This window comes from Carcharodon carcharias, chromosome 21 (assembly GCF_017639515.1).
Source record: "Carcharodon carcharias isolate sCarCar2 chromosome 21, sCarCar2.pri, whole genome shotgun sequence".
Classification (NCBI taxonomy): domain Eukaryota; kingdom Metazoa; phylum Chordata; class Chondrichthyes; order Lamniformes; family Lamnidae; genus Carcharodon; species Carcharodon carcharias.
The window spans coordinates 66,435,058-66,460,975 of NC_054487.1; the positions used below are offsets into that span (position 1 = coordinate 66,435,058).

The window sequence follows — 25,918 nt, forward strand, 5'->3', positions numbered from 1 at the left end:
GTTATATAGAAATTTAAAACCCATTTATATAAATGTGGCCATTTTACTTCAGTGAGAATTGTTGTTTGACCTCTTGAAAATGACGGTTAGTGATGTAAATTGCATTATGGAATGACTGTTAACTTTTATGTGTCCTTTGCTTTATTATACACAGATTACTGTAAATTTTCAGTTTCTACCAGTGAGACAATAAAAAAATATGTATAATTAGCATACAGCTTATACAGCTGAGTACTTCTTTATGCACTAACATCATCATACTGAGCAAACTCCAGTGACAGAACAGGCCCCGAAACCTCATCAGCATGCTATCTCTGAATATTTAAAATTAGATAATCCATTTAAAATAATGTATGAAGGGCAGTTATATAATAAATACAGCACTCCCCATAGCTTCATTTTACAAGTATCAGAGATCCATAATGACTACTACATGACAGACTGAATTAGAAGGTCTACTTCTAGAATTAAACTTTTTAATGTGCCACTGTCAGCACATTGTCCTTAACTTTTCATCTAGTAATATAATCGCTGTTTTTACAACTTATCAGATTTTATACCTGAATCAAAACTTGCACCTTTTTTAATCCAGCGTTTCTCTAATCTGCATAGCAAGAGCACCTTCCATCTGATACTTTCATTATCCATTGTGGACTGCAGGTACCACTTTAGAGGAGCTCATGATGCCTAAATTTGAAACTGCCTGCAGTTGATTGAAACCAATGGCTTGCATGGTCTTTATGCATAACTTCTTCCTACTTTTGATCCCAAGGTTTATTTTATAATGAATTGAGTTTGTTATTATACAGTTTATGGTAATTTTTTATAGTTTATTTTACTAATTTATAAATGTGTGCTGGTGGTGCAGATATACGATGTTTAATTGAGTGTTTTGTTTGAATAGAAACAATCTTAATGTCAGATTGAAATCCATAGCCATTCTCAAACAGCCTGTGCATGTTTTTTTAAGTGTAATATTCCAAGAACAGAAAGTGACATATGTATGAAGTTGATTTCTTAAACTGCAGAAAAGAAACAGCCTTTAGCTTTAATTATAGTTGGTATAATCTTCCTCTTAGATAAGCATTTTTAAATTTCCTAGCAGCAAATATGAGTGAATTTGTCATGATTTAAACTGACATATTAGCTTGTGCCTTATGTACATTTACATTTGGACATTAAAAATAAACCATATTGATGGAGAAATAGAAAGAAATATTGAAGGAATAAAAATTGCTATGCTGAAGAGTGACCTTGTCTTGTAAAATCTTTAATTATAAAGAGAGAGCTTGTAATATTCAGTAGTACTTGGGCTGTGTTGTTAAACACTGTGGGATTGAAATGTCAGTAACGAACATGAAGCTGGAACATGGAATGGAAAATAAGCATGGAAGTTTACTAGATACTGGTCTCGGCCCAAAGTAAACAACTCGACACCTCAATACGCCTCACACTTCACAGTATGATGAGATGTGTACACGTACGTTTGCATGCACAGGAACATTGAGCTCTCCTAAAATAAATCTGAAGTCATCTTACAAAGTTTCCAATGGGTCTCAATGGACCATTTGAGCAGCTTTTTTTTCATATGGCTTCACTGAACAGGAGCGATACTGCACTTGGCGCAAAATCTCAGCAATGAGATATCATCTGATTAAGGATTATACACCCAAAATAGTAATAACTTGTATGTTCTTTTTACAGGTACTGACTGAGCAGCTGTGTACTTCTAATATTTTTGTTTCTCTTCATGTGTTGGACCGTTTAGCAGAGGAGCCCTCGCACCATCCTCTACAGCCGACGACGAGGGCTTGACCCCTGGGTTTATATTTTAATTAACCTCGGGGTTACATTGTTTTTTTGTCTCAAATTGATGCGTTGTAGCCATCGCGCTGCACCAATATGTAAGTACTTGTGACAAGAGTTAGAGACCTGAAAGAGACGGTTATACTCCTGCAGTAGGGCGCAATGCGGGATGAAACCAGTTTGGAATATTCGACGGTGGTTATTTTTCACTCCTGGTTCCAGTTATGCTCATTCATGGAGAACACACCGTATATATCTCGTAACACCACACATTATTCATCCAAAGGAAATTATGTTTCTTTATGACAAATGATCTGCGGGTGAATTAAAATCAATTGTTTGTGTGTATGTACATGAACATATAAATCCAAAACAAGCTAAAACTCCTGCCAACGCTCTGTTGTGTGTGTATTTGGCATGTTCCCGTTTCTTCCTAATGAAGACTATATACTCGTTTGCCCCCAACCTTATCCACTCATCTTAAGATGTGTTTCTCTGTTTTGAACTGCCGCACAGTATAAATGAAATATCGCTTCAAAATGGAATTATTCAAATTTAAATTTCGATTATTGCATGGAATGAATTGCTGTTTCATCTAGATTCTCGTTCCGACTAATGCGTGAAATGACCCACTTCGAAAACCAAGTGCAGAAATCCTGGTGGTGGGGACGGGGACAATTATTTTTTTTTGCGAAAAGTAAAAGCAGTTCTAAAATGTGTTCGATCTGGCATACCAAGCCAAAAAACAGAAAAGCCTACTCTTATATCCGATCTATGATCTCTGCAAATGGTCTATCATAACAGCCGAATAAAAATCGCCAAACGTCGACCAGAAACGGCACCATGGCTGACACAGTGAGAGCGCAATTGCTCTATAAATCTCCAGAATGATTTACGACCTATTTGCACCTTCACCAAATTGGCGTAGTTTCAAGATAAAGATGGCTAAGGTTGTCAGAAACATGTAAAAAATATACGTGAGCGATGGTTTGGAACCCTTGGGGTGATGTAAATGTCGTGTTCAGTCTGAATCAGTCAAAATGATTCCAAACTGCCCCTTGATGTTAGTATTCCGATTCGGGCCACTTCAAGCTTCTCCAATATTATCGCCGTTTCGTTGCTTTAAACTGTTTACATTCCCATTGCCGCAGGATTTTGATCAGATCTGTTAAGTCTGTGTTTTCAGACCGTTTAATGTGAAAAGTTAACGCGTCACAATGAAAATCGTTTTCATGTAAGTGTTCGTGGAATCCTTTTAAACATGTTCTTGTTTTCAGTAGTCAATTCCTGGCGGAAAATGTATTTAATCAGATGAACAGTTCATCTTCGGCGAAGAGAAAGTTTGATGCAGTTTATTTGCAGCTATCGAATTTTAAGAGCTCCAACATGCTACCTGGTAAATGTAATGCTCGTCCTTTTAAAGCACGATTTTATGTGACACCAGATATAACGTGAGGGGCTAGCACAATATCTCAGAAACCACGCTTACAATTCAAACAAGGCACTAAATTAATATCTTCTTCACAAAGTACAGATCATGGCATAAAAAATTGAAAGCGAAAATTTACCTGCTGAAAAAACTCAACATCAAGGTCAGGTTTAATTTTGACTTAGGGATTGCCAAAATTGCCTGGCGTCAGCACTCCCTTATACAAGCAAGCCCCCTTTAGCTTCGTGTGCAGAGCCACAGAGATTTATGAGGGAATAGAAGAGTTATCAATTTCAGAATAAACTCAGTTGATAAAAGGGAGCTGGATATCCAGTATTCCTTTCAGGGGAAGTGGGGAAGGAGCGCGGGAAGTGAAATTTTCATTTTAGGCTTTACAAAAAAAAGCGTTTACCTTTTGATCATTCGTTTCTTTAAGAATACTTTCTATTTAATGTATAACAACCTTTCGGTTGTTGGCGCAGTAAAGTGTTTAAGTTCTTGAAAACTGTCCAAGACACATTCCCCTTAATGTTTTAAGAAATAAATTCACCGGGGAGGTAATAAAAATATACAATTGTAAGGAATAGGCATTGCGTGTTCACGTCCAGGACACCAATATATCCCATTTCGGACTGCATTTGATTTGGGAGTGATCTCCGAGCAAATATATCAAGTGTAGGCTACAAATGCCTACATTTCCTCCAAGTGACTGTATGTGATCCAAGCCACAGTGCTGCATGTTGTAGCAAATCTGGAGAACTGGTTCCAGTACTGCATAATGCAGACACAAATCAGCAACGCATGCCTTGTGGAATCGTCCCTTTATTAATATCTTTGCATTTTCTCACTTCGTGTATGGATGATAGAGGATTAAATGAATTTCATTGCTCTGGGGAGGCGGGGAGGGAAGGGAAAGGTAAGACGTGGGCAATTTAACTTCAGTCAGGTAACATTGCTAACCGCAATCACTTGTGCAAGCGAAACTATAAACTGAATCTATCCGAGTAAAATTATAGCGAAAGGAATAAATATCCACTATCTATGTCAATGATTGCTATGTTTATTGATGCAGCTGAATTGGCTGAGAACTGTGTTCTTTTCAGCCCTACTCCAGGAATCTGCATTAAAACAAACTGCCCTGACATCCTTAGCTAGAAAGATTGACGTGTGTCTGTTGATTTGCCTGCTTCGATGTTCTGCTCTGCAGTGAAACTTAATAAAGTTGTCATATTCCTTGTTCTAGAAACCATACAATTACCTAACGGGCATAAAAACCTTTAAATACATTGTCCACAAGATTCACACCAGAACTAAGGACAGATTCAGCGCTGCAATCACATTAAAAGCTAATAGACACTTGCCATTGATTGAAACGGCGAATTATTGAAACAAAGCCATTTGGATAGCACAATGTCATGCTGGACACGTTAAATGTCAATTTGAAAAATGAACTAAGTCTGCGCCTCTCCAAACAGCAAAGACACTTTTTACGATGCATTTTCGTTTCGGGTAGGGGATGGACCGAGGGTGGGGAGAGCGACTCTGGGATTTGCATATTCATTAAGTTGGGAGGAAGTTGCACTCATTTGCACAGCGCTTTTACTGTATATAGAGCCGTTTCTGGAAACCTCACCGTCGGCCAAAAGCTGCAGTTTCTATTCAAATCCCAACCAATTCTCAGCAGCGCGTGCATCGATCGCTCCCGACCAGGTTTGTTTACCTTCATCCAGGCCATCTATCGTTTGGTTTAGATGATTATGGAATTTACAAGTGAGAATTTTTCCATCGTTGGCCATCATTCGAAAGGAAACGAGTATTACATGGGAGCAGGGGCAACCCTGGAGCAAGTTATGGAGAGTATGGAGGGGGGATCTTTCTATAACAAGAATGCATCAAAACGCATCCAAAGCTTTATTCATATGGAAAGCAACGAGCACCAGGAACGGATTGGGAAAACACCCGTTCACGAAGACGGTGCGAATGGTAGGTAGCAATCGATGTCGCCACCAAAGTAACTGGTTTACAGTAAAGAAAAAGGGAATTTTTCGCGGTATGTATGAAATTAAACATCGCCTTGCTTCACGGCGCTGTCACCAGAACATTTAAATACATGGCCAATAAACGCCTTTAACATTTGTTTGCTATAGTCGGCTGGTTATCCACGCAGCTGTCGTTATTTATCTTAAATGGAAGTCACTTAAATAATCGTGCATCTTAAAATGGGGGAAAAAAAGACCCGTTCATGAATTGCTTGCTCCCACTTGTGTACACTATCAGCAAAACCATAAATAACAAACAGGAAGAGCTATCTATTAGGAAACAAGCTGTTTGTTGTTCAGTGTGGAGGTGAGGTGTTACGGTAACAAGCCATTTATCATTCACCTTTCAATAATCAACTGTACAGTCTTGAGCAAACCCTTTTCCCACCTCTAACATCGCTGCACGTAAAAAAAAAGCATTTGTCCTTGAAAACTCCTGGAATCTAAAAGAAGCAATCTTTTACATGTTGATTTCTCCTGGGATTGGGGGGAAGAAACGCAATTCATAAATGTTTATTTGCTAAATATAAAGGTTTCTTAAGTCATCAGCCCCTGGACTACAGAGCGATACGATTCTGCCCAATGCAGTACCTTTGGCCTGTTGCTTTACCACTTTCCTGATTTTTTTAAGGGGGGGGGGGTGGGGTATGGAAAGAGCACTCCAAGATGTAGGATTCATACATCTTTCAGCCAGTCCTAAACAATTCCAAATCTGAGCAGCAAATTACACTTTGATGGTGCTTCGGCATAATTAAGAACTCGAGATATAAGGTTCCAGTTAGAACATGTTCGGCGGCGGGGACGAAGGGAGAATATGTTTGAGGCCCAGTCAAAAGAACATTCACCTTCCTGTCACCAAAAAAAAAATTAGCAATGTTGATCACATTAAAATCCAGGAGAACACTACTTGGTAACCGGTCACCCTCTTACCGTCTTGTTACGCCACAACACGGTGGTTGTTTTGCTTACCGATATTTCAGTGCCCTGCAGTAACAAACCAAAAAACTCCAAATTCGACCGAAGCACTTTTTTAAAGAAGTCTGGCAATAAAAATCCTGCATCAGTAAAAGTGACCATGAACTTGTCTGATTGCAATAAAACCTATAGATCGGGGACTTGGACTGGCCTATATATGTGACTCCAGCCTCATGTCAATGTGGTTGACTCTTAAGTGGCCTAGCAAACCATGGAGTTTGAATGGGTCAAGAAAAAAAGACCCATCAGCACCTTCCCCGGGTTAACTGGGAAATGCGGCCAAGAACATCCGCTTTTTCTGTGATGCCTGTACCCTGAGAATTAGTTGAAATAGTAAGTAATTTAGGAGGTTCAGTGTTGGGCTCTGCTATGTTCCGAAAAGAAATAGCTGCTGAATCAGAAAGCAATCTGTTCTGGATTAACTTTAATCAGTGCAAATATTAAAGCTTTTCAAAGAGAATTGCTTTAAAATGCAATTACTCTACTGGTTGAACTCAACGTGCATTTTAGAAGGAACGGTTTCGACGGCTACTGCTTTATTTCAAAAAGGACAAGGTTAACATTGATACGAAGACACTGAATCTTTGATTTATGATGGTTTCCTTAAATTTTATGAGTGTTGATATCACTGTCCCATATCTCACCCCATCCTCTGTCTTTGAATCGCTTTGGTCGGATTTTGCTGAAAGGAAACTCCATTTATTTGTAAGTAAAAGGTCATAAGTCCTGACCGACTTAATGGCCACCCCCAAATATGGTAAACCTCTAAATATGTACACGCTGCATTTTTTTTATAAAGGAAACTCAAATTTGTCGTCTTGTGTTTAAAGTGAGATTCTTTGCAATGACATGCTCAGAAAGCCGTGCCGCCGGTCCTGAACACACACACACGAAGAAATTGCATTTAAAAGTTGCTCTGAAATGCAATTGAAGAAATCAATTGTCTGACTTTAAAAAGGCAAATGATGAAACAGGTTAAGGACCGTTAGGAGATTGTATTTTTCTCTACGCGCGCCCGTCAATAAAATAACACAGCTGAATAAAGCCTTTTCAAGTGTGAAAGGTCAAATAGTATATATGCTTTGTGAAAGTTAACATTGATACAAATGGTGTAAAACAATAACCTAACGGAGTTTGAATGCAATGACAAGCTTTTTGCTAAATATAGTTAATAGATTTGTGTGCGTTGGCGGGAGGGGAGAGGGGCTTGCGAAATTGTGTTTTTAAACCGACGAATTGTTGTTTAAAACAAATGTTGATTTAACTGTTGCGCCTTTTGACGAGTATCAGGAGAATCTAATTGTTAAAATGTCAAATGTTTCCATCGTTGCATTCGACCGGCAAATATATAAAGTCTGCCATGGCTTTCATTAAATTGTTTCTCGAGCTACCCGCACTGATCGGATCTAATAACTAATTTAGCTTTACTGTGTATAAATTAACAATAAATCACTGAAACCCGGGGCTCTGATGTCAGGTAAGCATAATGACAATGATTTGGGGGGGGAATCTGCGGCTGGCTTCGATACTGCACAAAAATAAATTATTTGTAATAAAAGCAAAGGAAGAAAGAAATGAACGCAGTAAACGTGTCTCCAGTTTTATTCGATGCTTCTTGAAACATATTCGTTCGTTGTAGAGAAATAGAACATTTATTTTGGGTATTTATAGAGATCAACAAGACAATTGGTCCAATACTGAGAATTCTTCCTTTCCAGATCATTTGGAAAATGTGCATGAAACTGGCCAGTTAACCATGGATCACCTTCTGATCACATTAGGATTAATTTAGGGGTGGGTAATAAACGCTGTCCCTATCCCATGAACGATTTTTAAAAAAATTGTTAATGCTCCCTTATTCCACTTTGACCAAACTGCGAGGGAACGCCTGAAACTTGATCTAAGCGATTTCCCCATAATCGCATTGCCATCACACACAAAGTTACAATCTAACTCAAGAAGGTTTTTTTCTATATATATCACAGCACGACTTTAACCCCGAATTCGGGTCTTAGATCAGCCGAAGTAATCCGGCCTGAACCTATGTGGCAAATAATTCACTTGAAACGGCGTAATAACCTGGTTAGTAATATCAATTGCACATGAATACCATATCACACGCACACAAAAACTCTGAACATCATTTAATGTTGTTGTTGCCTCCAATTTAAACTCAACTTCACTTCTGAATTTACAAAATTATAAAATGGACACCACTAATTCCAGCTGCAGGTTGGGGCGTGCTTAGATGATACGATTTTGGGGGGAGGGTGCCTTTAAAATAAAGCACGGGCCCCTGTTAGAGAATTCACTACCCGGCAACATGTAACTTTTCATAGCGGGCCCTACATTGGGAATAATAGGCCGGAGTTTACAGTGCAGAGAATATGTTGTCATATTTGATCTAGTCACTGGACTGCTATTTCACAAAAATACCATGTCATTCTATGTTGGGGCTCAGTAAAAAAAAACTGCCCCACAAAAGATTGCGATATGGAATATATGCCCTAGATTCAGAAAGCAGTTAGTTTGAATGCCAGACTAAAATAAAACAAAACGCCGGGAGAGAGAAGGTAACGAGCGAATGTCTCCAGTAACGGTATCCAGAAATAGCGGATTATGTTGTCACTACTAATCTACCAGCTCTAAAACTTACAGTAAACACGCAGTGACAATAAGGTTTTGACCCGAAATGATTTGGTTTCCCCTTGAGAAATATTCACGATCAACCATTTTTCCATCAATCCCTGAATCAAAGATAGAAGCTGCTGCCCTCGAACCCGCTGTCGGAACTGACCGTAGCTGGAATGTTACTCAGTTGTTATGAGGGAGATGTGGATACTTGCCGCTGGTGTTTAAAAAAAATGAAGTATCAAACAATTTGGTGTTTGAAACATGGCTTTGGCGTGACAAGAAGTGAGAAGACGGTAATGGTAATAAGGGAAGTGACAAGGATGTGAATGTGTCAGAGATATTACTGTTTACATATCGGCCCCGTTCCGGTTGTGTGCAAGTAGAGATTTCCCCAAAATAATGCCAGCTTTAAGCGGTTTCAAATAACTCAATTCAAAGTTATGCTGTGTATACTGATCATATAAATGAGCCCGTTAAAAAAACAATTTAAATTTAGGCCTTATCAGTAAAAGATTGCATGATAAAAACAAAGAAATAAAATGATTCACTTTGCAAAATAAGTTTAGTTTGCACTTGCAACAAAAATAATAATTACAGATCTTGGTCAATGAAGAAGGGCATTGTCTCTTAAATTAGAGTAATCACCAATTTCAGTTATCCGGTGTACACCTGGTCAATTTTGTAACCTGATGTTAGTGGGTTTCTTTCCAACTCAACTATGTTATTGAGCTGATTTTAGGACTTGATTAAGTCTCCCAATTGGCACTGATATACACCACTCATTTTGCAGGATGCACAGGGAATGGCACCTTAATAGTCTACCCCCACCCCCCCAAACTCATTTATTTGTATTACCATTAATCCATGCATCTACAAATTTTGCTTCACCAATTGGGCAATTTGCAAGTTACTTGTACATAAAACTTACAATGACAATAGTTATCCTTCATTTTTGTGGCCATTTAATAGACAGCACTGATAAACTTACTTTAATTGTCAGATATGAAAGTAAAAATGACATCCTGTCTTTCTGCTGAATATCTCGGGTTTCTCTGGTCTGAGAATTGGCTTTTGAAACTTTCAGACTTTGGCTATCTCTATCAGGAACTTAGAGGCAAGCAGTTCTAGGGAAGGAGGTTTGGGGCCCAATTTTAAGTCCGTGCAAGTGGATGGGTTTTGCCTGAGTTAATCTTGTCCTTGGCATCTAGCAAGAGGACAGGAGGGATGGAGCTGTGAGTTTTGACCCTTCGTCAAAATGTGGATCCAGCCGGAGCCCTATATCCAAAGTTCAGTTGCTGGTAGCCTGTTGTAGATTTCTCAGAATTTCCATTTCTAAATTTATTTCTGATTTAAACATTTGCAATTTTGCAATCAGCAATTTTCATGGCCTTTAGCTCTTTTCACTCTTTTTCATTGCCTCACTGAGGTGATTTTCACACTTCTTTCAGCAGTCTTCACTTTTTTACAATATTTCAATCACATACCATAGAAGCGATTTAGCCAACAAAATTTACCAATAAAACCTGTTCAGCTCATAAGGATGGAGTTATAGAACCTTTGCACAATATGCCAGAGGGGCAGTTCATTTGACTCACGAAATTTGCTCTCGCTTTTTCAAAGATCAATTCCTTTAACCCCACATCCCCATTATTTCCCCTAATTCCTGCAAACTTTTCTCTCAAGTATTTATTCAATTCCCTTTTGAATGCAATTATTGAACCTGTGTCCTCTACTTAATCGAGCAATGCATTTCAAATCCTAGCCACTGACTAACTACATTTTTCCATATGATGCCTCTGGTTCTTTTTTCCATATGATGCCTCTGGTTCTTTTGCTGATCACCTTAAACCTGTGCCCTATGGTTAGTGACTCTTCAGCCATTAGAAAGGGTTTCTCTTTAATCACTCCATCTAAACCATCATGCTTTCAAATGCCTCTGTCAAATCTCTCCTTAGCTTGCTGTGCTAGGATAACTCATTTTTCCAGATTATCCCTGTAGCTGTAATTCCTCATCCCCGGAACCACTCTAGTAAGTTTTTCTATACCCTCTCCATATATCCTGAAGTGTGGTGACCTAAATTAGACACAATAACCTAGCTGGGGCCAAGCTGGTGCCTTATATAGGTTTTTCATAATTTCCTGGCTTTTGTTCTCTGTACCTTGATTTATAAAGTCTACAATCCAAATGATTCATTCACTGTTTTATTAACCAGTCCTACCACCTTCAAAGATTTGTGCACAATAATGCTCCCAGTTTTCTCTATCCTCACACCCACTTTAACATTGCACCAGTTAACTTGAATTGTCTCTCCTCATTCTTCCTACCAATATATATCACTTCACACTTTTCTGCATCAAGTTTCATCTACCATATGCCCACCTATCCTGCCAACCTGCCTGTGCCATCTTGAAGCCTATTGCTATCTTCCTCACTGTTTACTACACTTCAAAGTTTTCTGTCATTTTGCAAATTTCTAAATTGTCCCCTGTACAAGCCTAAGCCATTAATATATATCAAAAACAGCAGAGGTTCTAGGATTAAGGAATTCGTGCCCCTTATGAGGAACTTCAATCAGCAAATGTGTGTATCATGAATTCAGGTGCAGGGTCAGTAGATCTTGCAAGATTTTCCATCCCTTGCTGACCTCCACATGCAAATTCTTAATTTTTTTTAATGAATGGGCAAACACCATGGTGGGAAGTATGAATCTATAAAATCAACTCAAGTATCTCTTTTCCTCCTCTGACTTTTGTTTTGCCCAGTTTTTTAAAAAGAATTTGCTTCTCTTTCAGTTTTCAGTCTTGCCATAAGTCTTGAAATACCATAGATGTTAGTGTATAAACTGACCTTTGAAGTCTCAGAATCTCTGCAAAAATGGTGGTCAACTTATATGCTGAGTGTAAAATTGAGCTGCTAATGTGGGTATGGGTAGTTGCCATCTCTGTCATTTGCCATGCAGAATCTGCTCTGTGTGGGCGTGCCTTAAACTCCCATGCGTCTTTGCAACATGGCCCGTATCACCTGCATGATCCTTTGCGCCCTGTAATAAAGTACCGGTAAGTGAAACATCCATTTGTGGGGTGAAAAATTGAGGCTGACAACTAACAAGAGTATATCATGTTGTGGCTGAAAAAGGGGATTTTGCCGAGCATAGGATAAAACATGATTTTTTGGGGCCAAAAAATGGGGTCATCTTATACACCGTGTCAACTTCTGCGCCATGATCTATGGTATTTGTTTATTCTTTAACCAGCTGGTGACAAACCTATGTTTATGTTCCTGCTTAACATCAGCAGTTTTTAACAAGTTTGTTTTAAAAATTATATTGTTTGTTAGTAACTTACTGGAAGTCATGGTTGGCAAACATCACATGTGGATAGTTTCCTGCATCAAATGTCTGATTATTTCCTTTATCATCCAGTCAATTATGGTGTTTCAAAGTCGATGGGCCAGGCTGTGTGCACCGACCTATCAAGACCTGTTGAAAACTACTGCAACATGAAGGTGTCGCCACCAAAAGGGCTGGAAGAGAAATCCATCGTGGATCAAACCGTCGACAAGAGCGACTCTAATGTCTCCAGCACAAAGAAGCGGAGAAATAGGACAACATTCACCAGTTTACAATTGGAGGAGCTGGAGAAGGTTTTCCAAAAAACTCATTATCCCGATGTGTATGCCAGGGAACAGCTGGCTCTACGGACAGAGCTCACTGAGGCCAGAGTACAGGTACATGACTTAATCATTCATTCCATTACTCAGTAAAAAAAAATCTATAAAGCCATATTGTCAATGTGCTATTGGTAACATTATTGTTAACTGCTGTAAGTTAATATTGTTATAGTTATACGTTATACATACCAGAAAAGGCTAGGGTTGGTACTTTCAGCAGTAAATGAATATTTAGCACTGTGATAAATATTACTATCCAAACAACATTAATGGACTGAAAATTTATGTTTACAAGTGTAGAATCTCATTCCTTCTGTGGTTAATTAGTGTTGGAGATTTTAAAAAATGACTTTACTTTTCGTGTCTGTCTTTTTAATCTCTCTTAATCCCATCTATCTTCCTCAATCTTTATTTTATGCACATAATTTAAATGTAATTTCTACCTCCAGCTTTATACTTCCTGGTTTAGAATTGGTATGGGTTAGTAAGGACTCTTTATTCTGATTGGTTGAAGAGTGTCACTGTTTCTTGCAGTGCTCACAGATGCTATAGATCCTCAGATGTTGGATTAGGGCATGTTTTACCACAGGAGACAGCAAAAACTTCCTTTGCTGCTGACCACAAAATGAAAGCTATGGAGTAAGGGCATTTAGCATTAGTCAGACTTACTTCTGCACCTTCAGCTTCAAAATAGTTTCCCAAAAATTTGCTGTAAGTGCAAGCTGATAAAGGTGTACCAAGGTAAGCAAGGCATCTGGGGCCTGAGTGATCAGGGCAACCAAAAGGGTATCACCTTAACCAAAAAAGATTGGGAACTAAACAGCTAAAAGACTGAGAAAACAGGTGAATTAAAGGGAGTGAATACAATCAGATGCAGGAAGAGAAATAAAGAGAGCGAAAGAGAGATTGGATAAAGGCAGAGAAAAGGGGAGCAATAAGGAAACAAGAAAAAATAGTTTCCTTTGTATCACCGTTTTCATGACCACTGGACATCTCAAAGCATTTTACAGCCAATGAAGTACTCTTGAAGTGTAGTCACTTTTGTAATTTAAGAAACACAGAATTTGCACACAGCAAACTGCCACAAACAGCAATGTGATAATGACCTGATAATTTGTTTTTGTGATGTTGATTGTGGGATAAATATTGGCCAGGATGCTGCGGATCATTCACTTGTTCATCTTTAAAATTGTGCCATGGGATCTTTTACCTCCACTCAAACAGGTAGAGGGGAGCTTCAGTTTAACATTTCATCCGACAGCACGGTGCTCCTTCAGTAGTGCACTGAGTGTCAGCCTTGATTTTTGTCTTCCAGCCCTGGGGTGGGACGTGGCATCTTATGACTCAGATGCTACCAATTGAGCCACGGCCGAAAGGTTAAAATTTAATATTTGATATTATTAAAATTTTCCTGAGAAATTCAAAACATGGAGGAATAAGATTCTGCGTGTTACTAGTTCATTCGCAGTACCAGAGTAGTTGATTGGCAATAATTAACAATCATTGTTGTTAAAAGAGAACTGACACTACTAATTACTAGCCCTAACTATCTGTGGAAAGCTTAATTTGTATCTCCTAAACAAAATTTAGCAACTTCAATGTATGTCAATGGTGAGGCTCACAGTGAAATGTCACACTTGCAAAACAAAAAGCTGAACTGTGCAACTCGGATAGCAGCTTTTGGATGTTGGTGTTTAACTATAGATCTGCCCTCAATTGAAGTTGCCATTTATGCAATAATAATGGAAAGGGCCATTCGTCTCAACGTTATTCTGACAACAATTCTATAAAGATCACAGAAGCAAAAGTAAAAAAAATACTGCTGATAACTACCAATTTTAAAATTATGCTAGTTACTGTGTATTTTTACAGAATGTTATCTCAAAATGAACATTAACATTACCTTGACAATGAGCAGAAATGGAGCATTTTTTCATATCTCATAGTTAACATGTATAACCTACCTGTGTATATGAATATCAATGCAAGTAATTTTGATTTCTGTTGGTATATCAACATGTACCTCCAAATGATATTTGGCTTTAAAACAAGATGCAGAAGCATGCACTTATTTGTTTTAATTCAATAACTCCTCTGAGATCTTACAAATCATCTATATCATGATTAACAGAGAAAGCTGATTATTATCTCTGCTTCTAAGATTAAACATAGTTTTGGTAAGTATTTTGTTATCACTCAGGTATGCTCAGAAAGTAGAATCCTCTTGAGATTTTTTAACCTAAAATTTTGGTTATCAAATGACACGTAGTAAGTAACAGAATTGATGAGGCTTTTTGCAGGAAGTCATCTAATGCATTACCTTCCCCAGCCATAACTCATTCAAGATTTTGTCACTGTGAGCTATTAAGCTGTACTCTGGGCATGTAGTAGTTATTGACTGCTGTCAGTATAGTGCATGTGCTGTAATAACCTCAGGGTAGGCAATTACTACAAGAACTGAAATATAATAACTGATACCACACAGGCTTGGCAATTTCAGATTTGAAAACTCCAATTTTCATTTTTCAGGATTTATCAAATTCAACAGTTTCCTGATATTCTATATCTTCTTTAAGCACTCGCTAAACCCTTAACAGAACTTCACACACAATAACACACTAGGCAGAGCAACATAAATCCCCATAGCCAATCTGGAGGAAGCCTTCTGCAGCTTCTTTTGTACTTTGTTGAGACAAAATTCATAATATCTCCCCATTCCGTATCCTGAAAGAGATGGTGGATAATCTTTATTTTCCTTTATGGTAGACCGGGATCATAGTTGCGGGGGGGGGGGAGGATTCATAATAGAATTAGCATGTCGGAGTCTATTAAAAAAAACTTTCATGCTAATAAATGGGATCAACTGCGTGAAGTGGCAAATTTTGGTTCCTGTAAGAATTTTGATTAAAACCATGATTAAAATTTCTGAATTGCTTAATTAGTGGACCCCAGTTAATGCTGTTGTAACATATTGTTAAAATGACTGCAAAGTAGAATGCAGTTTTGCAAATGTTTCTATCTTATAGAAGAATGTTAAAAACAGACTCTCCTTCCTTTGTTGTGTCATGAATGGGAACTCACATTAACAGCAGAAGGTGAATGTTTCCATAAACAGCAAAATTAAAGGCTGTATTATAGCAATAATGGCTGGATTGCAGTGTTACAAACTGTCACACAGCCCCAGGGTTCAGCTGACTTAATATTATCACTTGAGTGCTGTTCTTCTTTAGATATTCTGAGCTCCTTAATAATTTTACAGCTTTTTGTGACATGTCAGGTTCTATTTATTATCAGCCTAAACTGGCTTCTTTTTTTACAGCGCCTTTCATGACCATCAGACGTCTTCAATCGCTTTACTGCCAATGAAATTTTTTGAAGTGTAGTCACTGTTGTAATGTAGGAAACGGGGTAGCCCATTTGCACACAGCAAGACCCCACAAACAGCAATGTGATAATGACCAGATAATCTGTTTTTGTGATGTTGATTGAGGGATAAATATTGGCCAGGACACTGCGGATAATTCCCCTGCTCTTCTTCACATTAGTGCCTTGGGACTTTTTGCATCCACTTGAGAGGGAAGAAGTGGTTTAACATCTTATCGGAAAGACAAATTTTCCTTGCTCTTGAGATGAAGCTAAATGCTAAAATGCATACTGGCATGGTAACAACAGCCCAACATTCCTTATGCTGACACCCTCACCTCCCCCGCCTTACTCATTGTATAGACATTTCCAAGTTGCGTGTTTCGATCAAGATGTCTTTTTTAAAAATCAAGGATCAACTGCACAAACCCAGTAAGATAATCAATGCCTTCATTTTCCTTGATTTGAACAGACAGATCATGAATATTTATAAGCTCCTGTTAAATTATGCCAGCGGGCTGAGTGTTGTAAATTGTGTGATCTCACCAACAACAGAAAAGACGTAAAGGAGATAATTGTGTTTTTAACATGACATGTTGAGGAGAGCATGCCAAGAGTTTTGCAACAGCCACAGCACTGATTTTGCTTCCCATTTCTCCCATAATCTGTTTCCAATTATCTTACAAACTCTGCCTTGACTGCACTATGTGGAATATTATCAGGTCCTTTTTATGAGTGGTTGGACAATCTCATCAATGGTTGACTTCCTAATGTCTTCCAAGTTTCAGATTTAGGTGATTTATTAGGACCGAAGGCCATGCCTATATCATCATTGGTTTGTACAAATTGATAATCATCTAGCCTATTATGTTAAATATCTTAAATATAAAAACCTATATGCGTTTTTTATTTTAGTTCTAAAAGTCTTTTTCATTTCAGCTTGTTTTATTTTGCTATTTCCTAACCCACTTCTTGTACATACTGTCAGGATAAACAGAGTTTAGTGATGGAGAGTCAAAGTGGGATCTTTGGTCTACATTCAAAAAAATAGAGAATGAGGGTGTAGTTGTAAATCCTTGCTTAAACTGAGGGCTGTGGTGTTGGTCTCTGATGACCATGGAGGTCACTCTCGTGCTGGTGCTTAGTTTGGATTATGGGTGACTAGTGCCTGTGTGGTCTTGTGGTGCAGTAGTAGAATCCCTACTTCTGGGCTACTTCAGGAATTGATGGCTCTGGAAAATGCATGCATAATGTGGTCAGACAGCCTGATTCTTAGTTTGTAAATCCTTCCAATATGCCTTATGGCATATCAGTGCGGTACTTTGCCAAGTATAATCATAAACCAATCCAATGGAAGTCCATGGTTGCTAATGCTTTCTTAGGGCATGGTGGCTGGAGGAGGAGGAGTGCCTGTGAATAATCTTTATTTTCCTTCATTGTAGACCAGGATCATGATCCTTTCTCATGCATCTACAAGCTCATTACTGGGATGAGAGAAATGATTTAGCAGGCTAAACATATTGGGCTGAATTTTGTCGTTGGCGAGCAGGGCCGGGGTCCGCTTGCTGACGCGCAAAATGATGGGGGATGACATCGAGAGGAACCCCCAACGTCATCCCGCCCCATTTAAATCTTCAGGAAGACGGGGGCACAGTGAAATCAGCTGTGCGCCCACCAACCTGTCAATGGCCAATTGAGGCCATTGACAGGCTAATTAAAACAATGAAAGCATCTGCCTGTCCAACCTTAAGGTTGGTGGGCAGGCCAGGAGCCCCAGTGGGCTTCTGAAAAAACATGAAACCTCATCCACCAGCGGGATGAGGTTCCATGTAGGGTTTAAAAAACTTTAATAAAGTTTTAGTGAAATTTATTAACATGTCCCATCTCATGTGACTTTGTCCCGCTGGACGTCATGCTAGGTGGGCCTTAATTGGCCCGCCCACTTAAAATGGCGGCGGGCCCCGCTTATCCGACAGGGATCGAATCCCCTCCCACCGGAGATTGGGTCGGGCCTGCCCGACAGGCAGAAAATTCTGCCCATTGATTTGACTTGTGGATGCCAGTCTTCCAAAGCCAACCTAAACAAATGTTGATGTATTAATGTGTATATATGTAAGGTAGCCTTGCACTACCTTAAAAAATCTTGCATTGATATAGCACCTTTCACAACCTCAGGATTGCCAAAGCACTTTTTTTCTTTATTTTTTTCATGGCAAGGCCAGCATTTGTTGCCCATCCCTAATTGCCCTTAAACTGAGTGGCTTGCTAGGCCACTCAGAGTCAACTACATTGCATGGGTTTGGAGTCACATGAGGATGGCAGATTTCCTTCCCTAAAGGGCAGGGGGTGTAGTGCCAAATTTTGAGCTGCTGGACCTCTAAGAAAATGTGCTGGGCATTTCATTTCTAAATCTACGATTCTGTTGTTTTCCTATTCAACCATCTGAATCTCCAAACGTCAGTAAAACTATGCTTTTTAAGTGAAAAATATTAGTGCCGGTAGGCATTTTATTTCCAACCATGTGGTATTTTGAGTCATTAATCTATAGCATAGCTAGACTTTCATTATGCAACAGTTTAATTATTTAATTCAAACCTATTAAAAACATGATTTACAGAAAGATTTACTTACTTCTGACTGGGGGATGGTATATGGTGGGGGGGCACTGATTTTCTTGATTTATATTTATAACCTAGACCTGGGTGTAGAGGGGAAAATTTGGAAATCTGAAGACAATGCAAGACTTGGAAGTATTGTGAACTGTGAGGAAGATAGGGATAGACTTCAAGAGGATATAGATAGGTTGGTGAGATGGGCAGACATGTGGCAGATGAAATTTAGTATAGAGAAATATGAAGTGATACATCTTGGTCAGAAGAATGAGGAGATGTGATATAAAATAAAGGGTACAATTCTAAAGGAAATGCAGGAGCAGAGGACATAAACAAAAAATGCTGGAAAAACTCAGCAGGTCTGACAGCATCTGTGGAGAGAAAGACAGAGTTAATGTTTCGAGTCTGCATGACTCCTCTTCAGATCAGGAGCAGAGGAACCTGGGTGTATATGTGCATAAATTATTGAGGGTGGCAGGGCAGGTTGAGAAAGCAGTTAATAAATTATACTGAATCTTGTGTTTTATAAATAAGGGCAAAGAGTGCAAAAGCAAGTAAGTTATGAAGCTTCATAAAACACTGTTTCAGCCTTAAGTGCTGCAAAGGTTTTAGAAAGGGGACAGAAAAGATTTTATAAGAATAGAAAGATAGAAACATACGAATTAGGAGCAGGAGTAGACCACTTGGTTCTTTGAGCCTGCTCCACCATTCAGTTAGATCATGACTATTTATCAAGAATCTGTCTACGTCAGTCTTAAAAATATTCAAAGACTCTGCTTGCACCACCTTTTGAGGACTCACAACCCTCAGAGAAAAAGATTCTCCTCATCTCTGTCCTAATAGATGACCCCTTATTTTTTAACAATGGTCTCTAGTACTAGATTCTCCCGCAAGAGGAAACACCCTCTCCATATTGACCCTGTCAAGACCCCTCAGGATCTTATATATTTCAACCAAGCAATGGTTCCTTGGATGAGAGAATTCAGTTATGTGAATAGATTGGCGAAGCTAGGGCTATTCTCCTTGGAGAAGAGGAGGTTGAGTGGAGATTTAATAGATGTGTTCAAAATCATGAGGGGTCTGGATAGCCTAAGTGGGGAGAAACTGTTCTCACCAGCAGAAGGGAACAGTAACCATAAGGTAGTTAACAAAAGAACCAGAGGCAACATGAGGAGAAACGTCTTTATGCAACAAGTGGTCAGGATCTGGAATGCACTGCCTGAGCGTGTGCTGGAGACAGGTTCAGTTGCAGGTTTCAAAGAGAACTGGATAATTATCTGTAGAGAAAAGATCTTATGGGGCTACAGGAAAAAGGTGGAGGAGTGGGAATAGCTGAGTTGCTGTTGCAGGGAACTGACACAGGGACAATGTGCCGAATGGCCTCCTTCTGTGCTGTAACCATTCAATGGTTCCAGTATATATACATTCAAGGAACTTGGCAAACACATGAGGAAGAAAGAAGCTGAAGGTTACCCTGACAGTATGATCAAGAGGCTTGTGTGGAACTTAAACACCAACATAGAAGAGGTGGGCCAAATGGCCTGTTTCTGTGTTGTAAATTCCATGTAAAGCTGCCAACAAAGAATATAAACAACATACCGTATTTCACATCCTCAGGCCATCATAGCAAGCAATTAATGTTCAGTAGGAAAATGCAGCAGGGTGTTTGGGGATATTGATGCTGCTTTAGATCCCGGGAACCTTGTGCTTCAAAGACCCTGAAATGCCCATTAATGAGAAAGTTGTGTGCAGGGAGTTGTAAGGTCTGTATTTTTTTTACAGTCAGGGAGCTAGCTATACAGGAGGATTACTACTGTTTCTGCTGCTGCACATTGACTCAGAGATATTCAGCAGCAGCGTCGTGAGGCCGAGGCCTGGGACCCTGGGCCCAGCCTTCCCTTCGTCACCTCTTAACCTCCCCAGGCTTCGGATTAACAGCCACACCACAAGCTCTGGCCAACTCTGGCCATATTCTGGTCAACTCTTACCATCTGGCATGAACTCAAACTCTAGGAATTCATGGCCAAACTTGCCCTTGTGCCCCACATAATAACGCAGGTAGAATTCACTCAACGTGTTGCCTGCCTCTGCGTCACAGGGCACGCAGCCCCATATGGTTGTGAGAGGATTTGCCTCCAGTCCTGATTTTTGCCATCAATGAACCAAATCCCCTTGTGTGTGTTATCCCTGGAAACAAGTAGCTTCAATTTTGGAGGCAGTGAGGATTAAAATCAACATCAATCTTATAGATTGAAAATCCAGTCAGACAATTAATGGAGTGGACTCCACTGAGATCAGTGGAAAGAAAAAAAATCAAGTGGGGCATTTAACCAATATGGTCAATCAGCAAAGGAGAGTTTACCATCCAGTGGTGAATAGCAGTGCTCTCGTAGCACTCCATCCCTGCTAAAGGGCATTAGATGGGTTTTTATGACAATCAATGATAATTGTTGTTGTCACCATTACTGAAACTAGCTTTATATTCCAGATTTATTCCACCAGCTGCCATGGTGGGATTTGAACCCATATCACCAGAGCATTAGCCTGTTAGCCTGGGCCTCTAGATCACTAATTCAGTGACATTACCACTAGGCTACACCACCATCACCCCATACAGCCAATGAAATACTTTTGAAATGTAGTATTGTTGTAAAATAGGAAACATGACAGCCAATTATTGCACAGCAAGCACCTACAAACAGTGATGCGAAAAGCTCATTCAAAAGATGGCACCAGGTACCTCTGACAGAATGACACTCCTTCAGTATGGCACTGGGGGTGTCAGCCTTGATTTTTATGCTCAAGCCCTGGAGTAAGACTTGAACCCTTTTAACTCAGAGGCAAGAGTGCTACCAACTGAGCCACAGCTAACACCTTAACCAAACCTATGAATGCAGATTGTCTAAGCATGGATAGATTGGGATATAAAGTTGCCTTGAGCTTGAATTTAAGACAGACAATAGCAAATTAACAGCCTGTTTAACACTCTGCCTAAGATCACAAGAAATAGGAGAGGTCATCAGCCCCTCAAGCCTGCTCTGCCATTCAATAAGATAATCGCTGGTTTGATTGAGGCCTCAAGTCTACTTTCCTGCCTGCCCCCATAACCCTCTTGTAGATCAAAAATCCACCTTATTTTCTTAAATCTGCCAATTTGCTGTTGTCTGTTTGATGCTACTGCCCAGGGTGAATTTTTATTCCGTTGTGCCTGTAGAGCTGAAATTTTCAAATTGGTGTCTGTGAAGTCATGAGAATTTGTATTTACTCATTAGCACATTTTTTGCTCTTACAATGTACTAGCGCAAATATTTTCTACAAAGTTGACCTGATTTTGTTGGCGAGATTTTCTAAAGTTAAGGTTGAGAACACTGGGATCTTGTTAATATTTGTAGGGATTCCTTGGGCTTGCTCCAATATTTTCAAGGGATCTATCACATGGGAAGGTTTAAAAATACTCATTTGTAAAAGTTTCAGAAGATTTCCCTGTTTGGAAGTCAGACCAAATGAAGGGATTCCATTTCAGCCAGGCAGCGTACCCCAACATTAATTAGCTGTCTGACAACTTCTCTAATGCAGGAAATTAGAACAAAGGTGCTTTATTTCTTTGCAGGTTTGGTTTCAGAATAGAAGAGCAAAATGGAGAAAGAGGGAACGTTATGGACAGCTACAACAAGCTCGAAACCACTTTGCAACCTCCTATGATGTCTCTCTATTGCCCCGGACAGAGACTTATCCACAGGTAGGTAGAAAATGGCACAGTGGGTAATGTTATGCTGTAAATTGGCACATTAAAAAAAAATCACATGGCTTTAGTGATGTTTAAAAGTAAAATTGTTTGCTGTTGGTGTATGTATTTACCGGGTGTGGTAACTGAAGTTCCCTCTGGAGTGATGAAATACAAACATAGAACACCGCCAGCTATTGCTGAGCTTCAATAAATTTTTGATCATTTCCATGGACACAGGCAATATTATCTGACAAATATTTCTTATTATGGTGATATAATTCACCAGTCCAATCTGCATTCAAATTATATCAATATATATGTATGAATCAAATTGAACACACTAACAGCATTAACTAAATTGAGACTTTGATCTTTGAATAGCACATTTATTTGGACTTTGGATATGTGAAGTACAAACTGGAGAAGACTCCCACCCTCTGCTGATAACTTCAAAATATTTAAGATGAAGGAAGCTCTTGTTCTCTTGTCATGTGATTTATACCATCCTTAAGAAGTTAACAGAAGAACATCTTTTGCATTGCCCACAGGGCGAAAATACATCTCAATTTACTACATAGCAAAGATGATGTGCACAATTGATACTTTCTTGGATTCCTTCAAACATTGAAGGCATCCAGCATTAATGTCATTTTAATGCAGTCAAAAAGGCCCCATAATTAAGCCCCATGCTTGTAAAAATGATAACCTTTTATGATTAAAAGCTCAATCTGTTTTCATCTAGATTTCTCTCTTTCTTCCTCAGATGGATAGGATATTTTAATGCATTTTCCCTGTCTCTTTCTCTTTGTTCCAGCATACACATGAAAGGCTGAATGGTCTCCTTCTATGCTGTAAATTCTCTGATTATCCTTCTCACGGCCCATTTGTCTCCTTTCCCCTTCCCCATTTCCTGGAATTCAGTGATCTCAGGTTTTCAGGAGCCGGGATTTTCCGGCCCCATCGCGGGTGGGACCCGCCGCGGGCGAGACAGCGCTCCCCCCAGCCAGCAGTCCATTGACTTGTGGCGGGACCGGAAGATCCCAGCGGTGGGCGAGTGCGGAAAATCCTGCCCAGGATATTTGAGGTGCTGGGTTCAAATTTCGGCCCAGTCAGAATGGATGGCTACAAAATCTAATGTGGTCATTAAAAACCAACCCAAAAGTAGTCTAAAAAAAATCAGTTTATTAATCGACAAAGAACATATGATATATGTTGTTTGTGCAGTATTGCGTCAAATGACAGCAAATTAGTTCAGTATTCTCCTTAGTTTTTGTGATATTTTCTCTCCAACTTCTGTACTTTAACTTCAGTTTATATATTTTCTTTCTTTCCTATTAATATAACTTGTGAAGGTTTTGTCTCTGTGAGGATCTGTTCCATCTGACTTTCTCCTTTTCTCTCTGCAAATTTTCAAAACTACATTTTTTTCCTTTGCCCCCATCTCATCATTTTGCAAACTCCATAATGTTTTCTGTCATGTTCTGGGTCTCTCTCTCTCTCTCTCTCTCTCTTTGAAATCTCTGTAAGATTTCTCTCACACAGTTTTCGTTCCCTCTGACCCCACCATCCTGTGTGAACAATAACTGTCTCTCTTTAACTACTCAGTCTCTGACTCATTCTTAATACCTCAAAAAAATTTCAAAAATCTGGAATTAAAAAGCTGCAATAGAAGCGATTATGTTGTAAGCACCCAACTGGTTCACTTATGTCCTTTACGGAATCAAACCTGCTGTCCTTGCCCAGTTTAATCCAACAACAATGTGGTTGACTTTTAACTGCCTTCTGAAGTAGCCTTGCATGCCATGCAGTCAGGGCAATGAGCTCTGGGCAATAAATGTGAACAATTGCAAGTGACACCCATATCCTGAGAATAATTTTTTAAAAAAATGGAATAGTGGAAGTGGCGTCCTTTCAGCTTTATGAAAAAAATCCTGTGGCAATCGGTTTTTCCTTTTTGAATTCCAGGCCCTTCAGCCTCCTTACTAATTTCACTCAGCTTATGTGGCTCTGTTCTGCTGGGGCAAGGACCTGCACTGACCCTTCCAGCCCCCTTTGGGTTCAGGCACCCCAGCTGTGCTGAATTGGAACCTGCACCAACTTAAAACAATGGTAAATTCCCCAACCCTGGCATTGTGGACGGGTACAGGACAAAACCAATTGGCAGGCACAAGTTCTGCTGGCACAGCCATCTTCCTGGAATTCCAGGGTTCAGGAGCTTTATTTTAAAGATATTAAACATCAGCAATCCTTGTAGTCCTATGATTAACTCCCCCTCTTGAAAAATGGTCCATTATCTCTGGTCAATTCCAATAGGATGAAAATATTCGCCTACACAGTCCTAGTGAAAAACAAATTTCCCCTCAGATCACTTTAGTTTTAGTTACCTGGGAATGTAAAGAAAAACTCCTCATCTGAACCTTTAGGACATTTAAAAGCAAAAAGCAAATGTTAAATTCTTATCTGTTACAAGGAGTTGACTGTATTCTAAAAGTTATTTGTAGATGCTAATAAGAGCTCAGGATTTTAATCTGAAACATTCCCTCCTTACTATGTATTATTTGGGAAAAGAGAACAGAAATTTTATGTGATTAATTTTGCCCTCAAGGGATGAGATAAAAAGACTTGTACTGTAAAATGTTAAATAATAATGTTGAAGAAACAAAATGGTATGAAGTTTTACCGGGTTTCCAGCAGCTGCAGAACTCTAAACCTGAATAGAAAATGGATATATTCATGCTCTCGTCTGCTCTTTTTTTTTGCCTCCCCAGCTGCAAAACAACTTGTGGGCAGGGAATAGCTCCACTGGCTCAGCAGTTTCATCGTGCGTATTACCACGTGAATCATCCCCCTGTATGTCACCTTACCCTCACTCACACAGAAATGGCAGTGCCTACATGGGCATATCAAATCACCAAAGCCAGTTCAATCAAGTTGCTCTGAACAACCTCTTCAATGACTCTGTACTTTCTGGCTCCTCTGATGGACATGCCTTCGAGCCAAGGCCAGAGTGTGAACGAAGATCATCGAGTATTGCTGTGCTTCGAATGAAAGCCAAAGAACACACTGCCAACATATCATGGGCGATGTAATGGAAGTTTCATGACAACAGAAGACAAACCATTAATGAACATGTCTGGGCTATTCTGTCCCTGGAAAACATTAATAAGCTGCTACATCTTAAACAAGGAAGTAATTGAAAACATATCAGTGGGGAGTAATGCACAGGTTATTTTATTCTAAGCACTCTTGATACTGCTAGAGAAGATTGTATCAAAAGCTGAATTGATTGAACAAAAGATTGTGTGGCTGTTTAAAGACTGTAGTGTACACATTAAATTATAGAATTTTACAGTGCAACAGGGTGCCATTTGGCCCAATGTAATTGTGCTAGCACTCTCCATCAGTCCCATTCCTCTGCCCTTAATTTATATCACCTTTTCAAATATTTATCCACTTCTCTTTTAAAGACTAATCTGCATACTGCTTGCACCCGTTCTCCTAGCAACCCTCCATGTAAAAAAATTACAAACCTCCCTTTTTACATTCTTGTTGATATTTTTAACTGCTCTTTAGTTACTGATCCACTTATAAGTGGAAATAAGTTTTCCCAATGTACATTATCAAACCTCTCATAATTTTAAATATCCCCATTAGATCTCCTGC

The 25,918-nt window shown here is 39.3% G+C and overlaps 1 protein-coding gene across 1 annotated transcript; it reads left to right on the forward strand.

The window, feature by feature from the left end:
- Nucleotides 1-4,992: 4,992 nt before the first annotated feature.
- Nucleotides 4,993-25,404, forward strand: alx1 (ALX homeobox 1). The gene is made up of 5 exons (XM_041216282.1): nucleotides 4,993-5,196; nucleotides 7,305-7,320; nucleotides 12,306-12,610; nucleotides 22,139-22,267; nucleotides 25,024-25,404. The coding sequence occupies exons 1-5, from the start codon at nucleotides 4,993-4,995 to the stop codon at nucleotides 25,342-25,344; spliced, it is 975 nt and encodes a 324-aa protein (XP_041072216.1). The 3' UTR covers nucleotides 25,345-25,404.
- The last annotated feature ends 514 nt before the right edge of the window (nucleotides 25,405-25,918 follow it).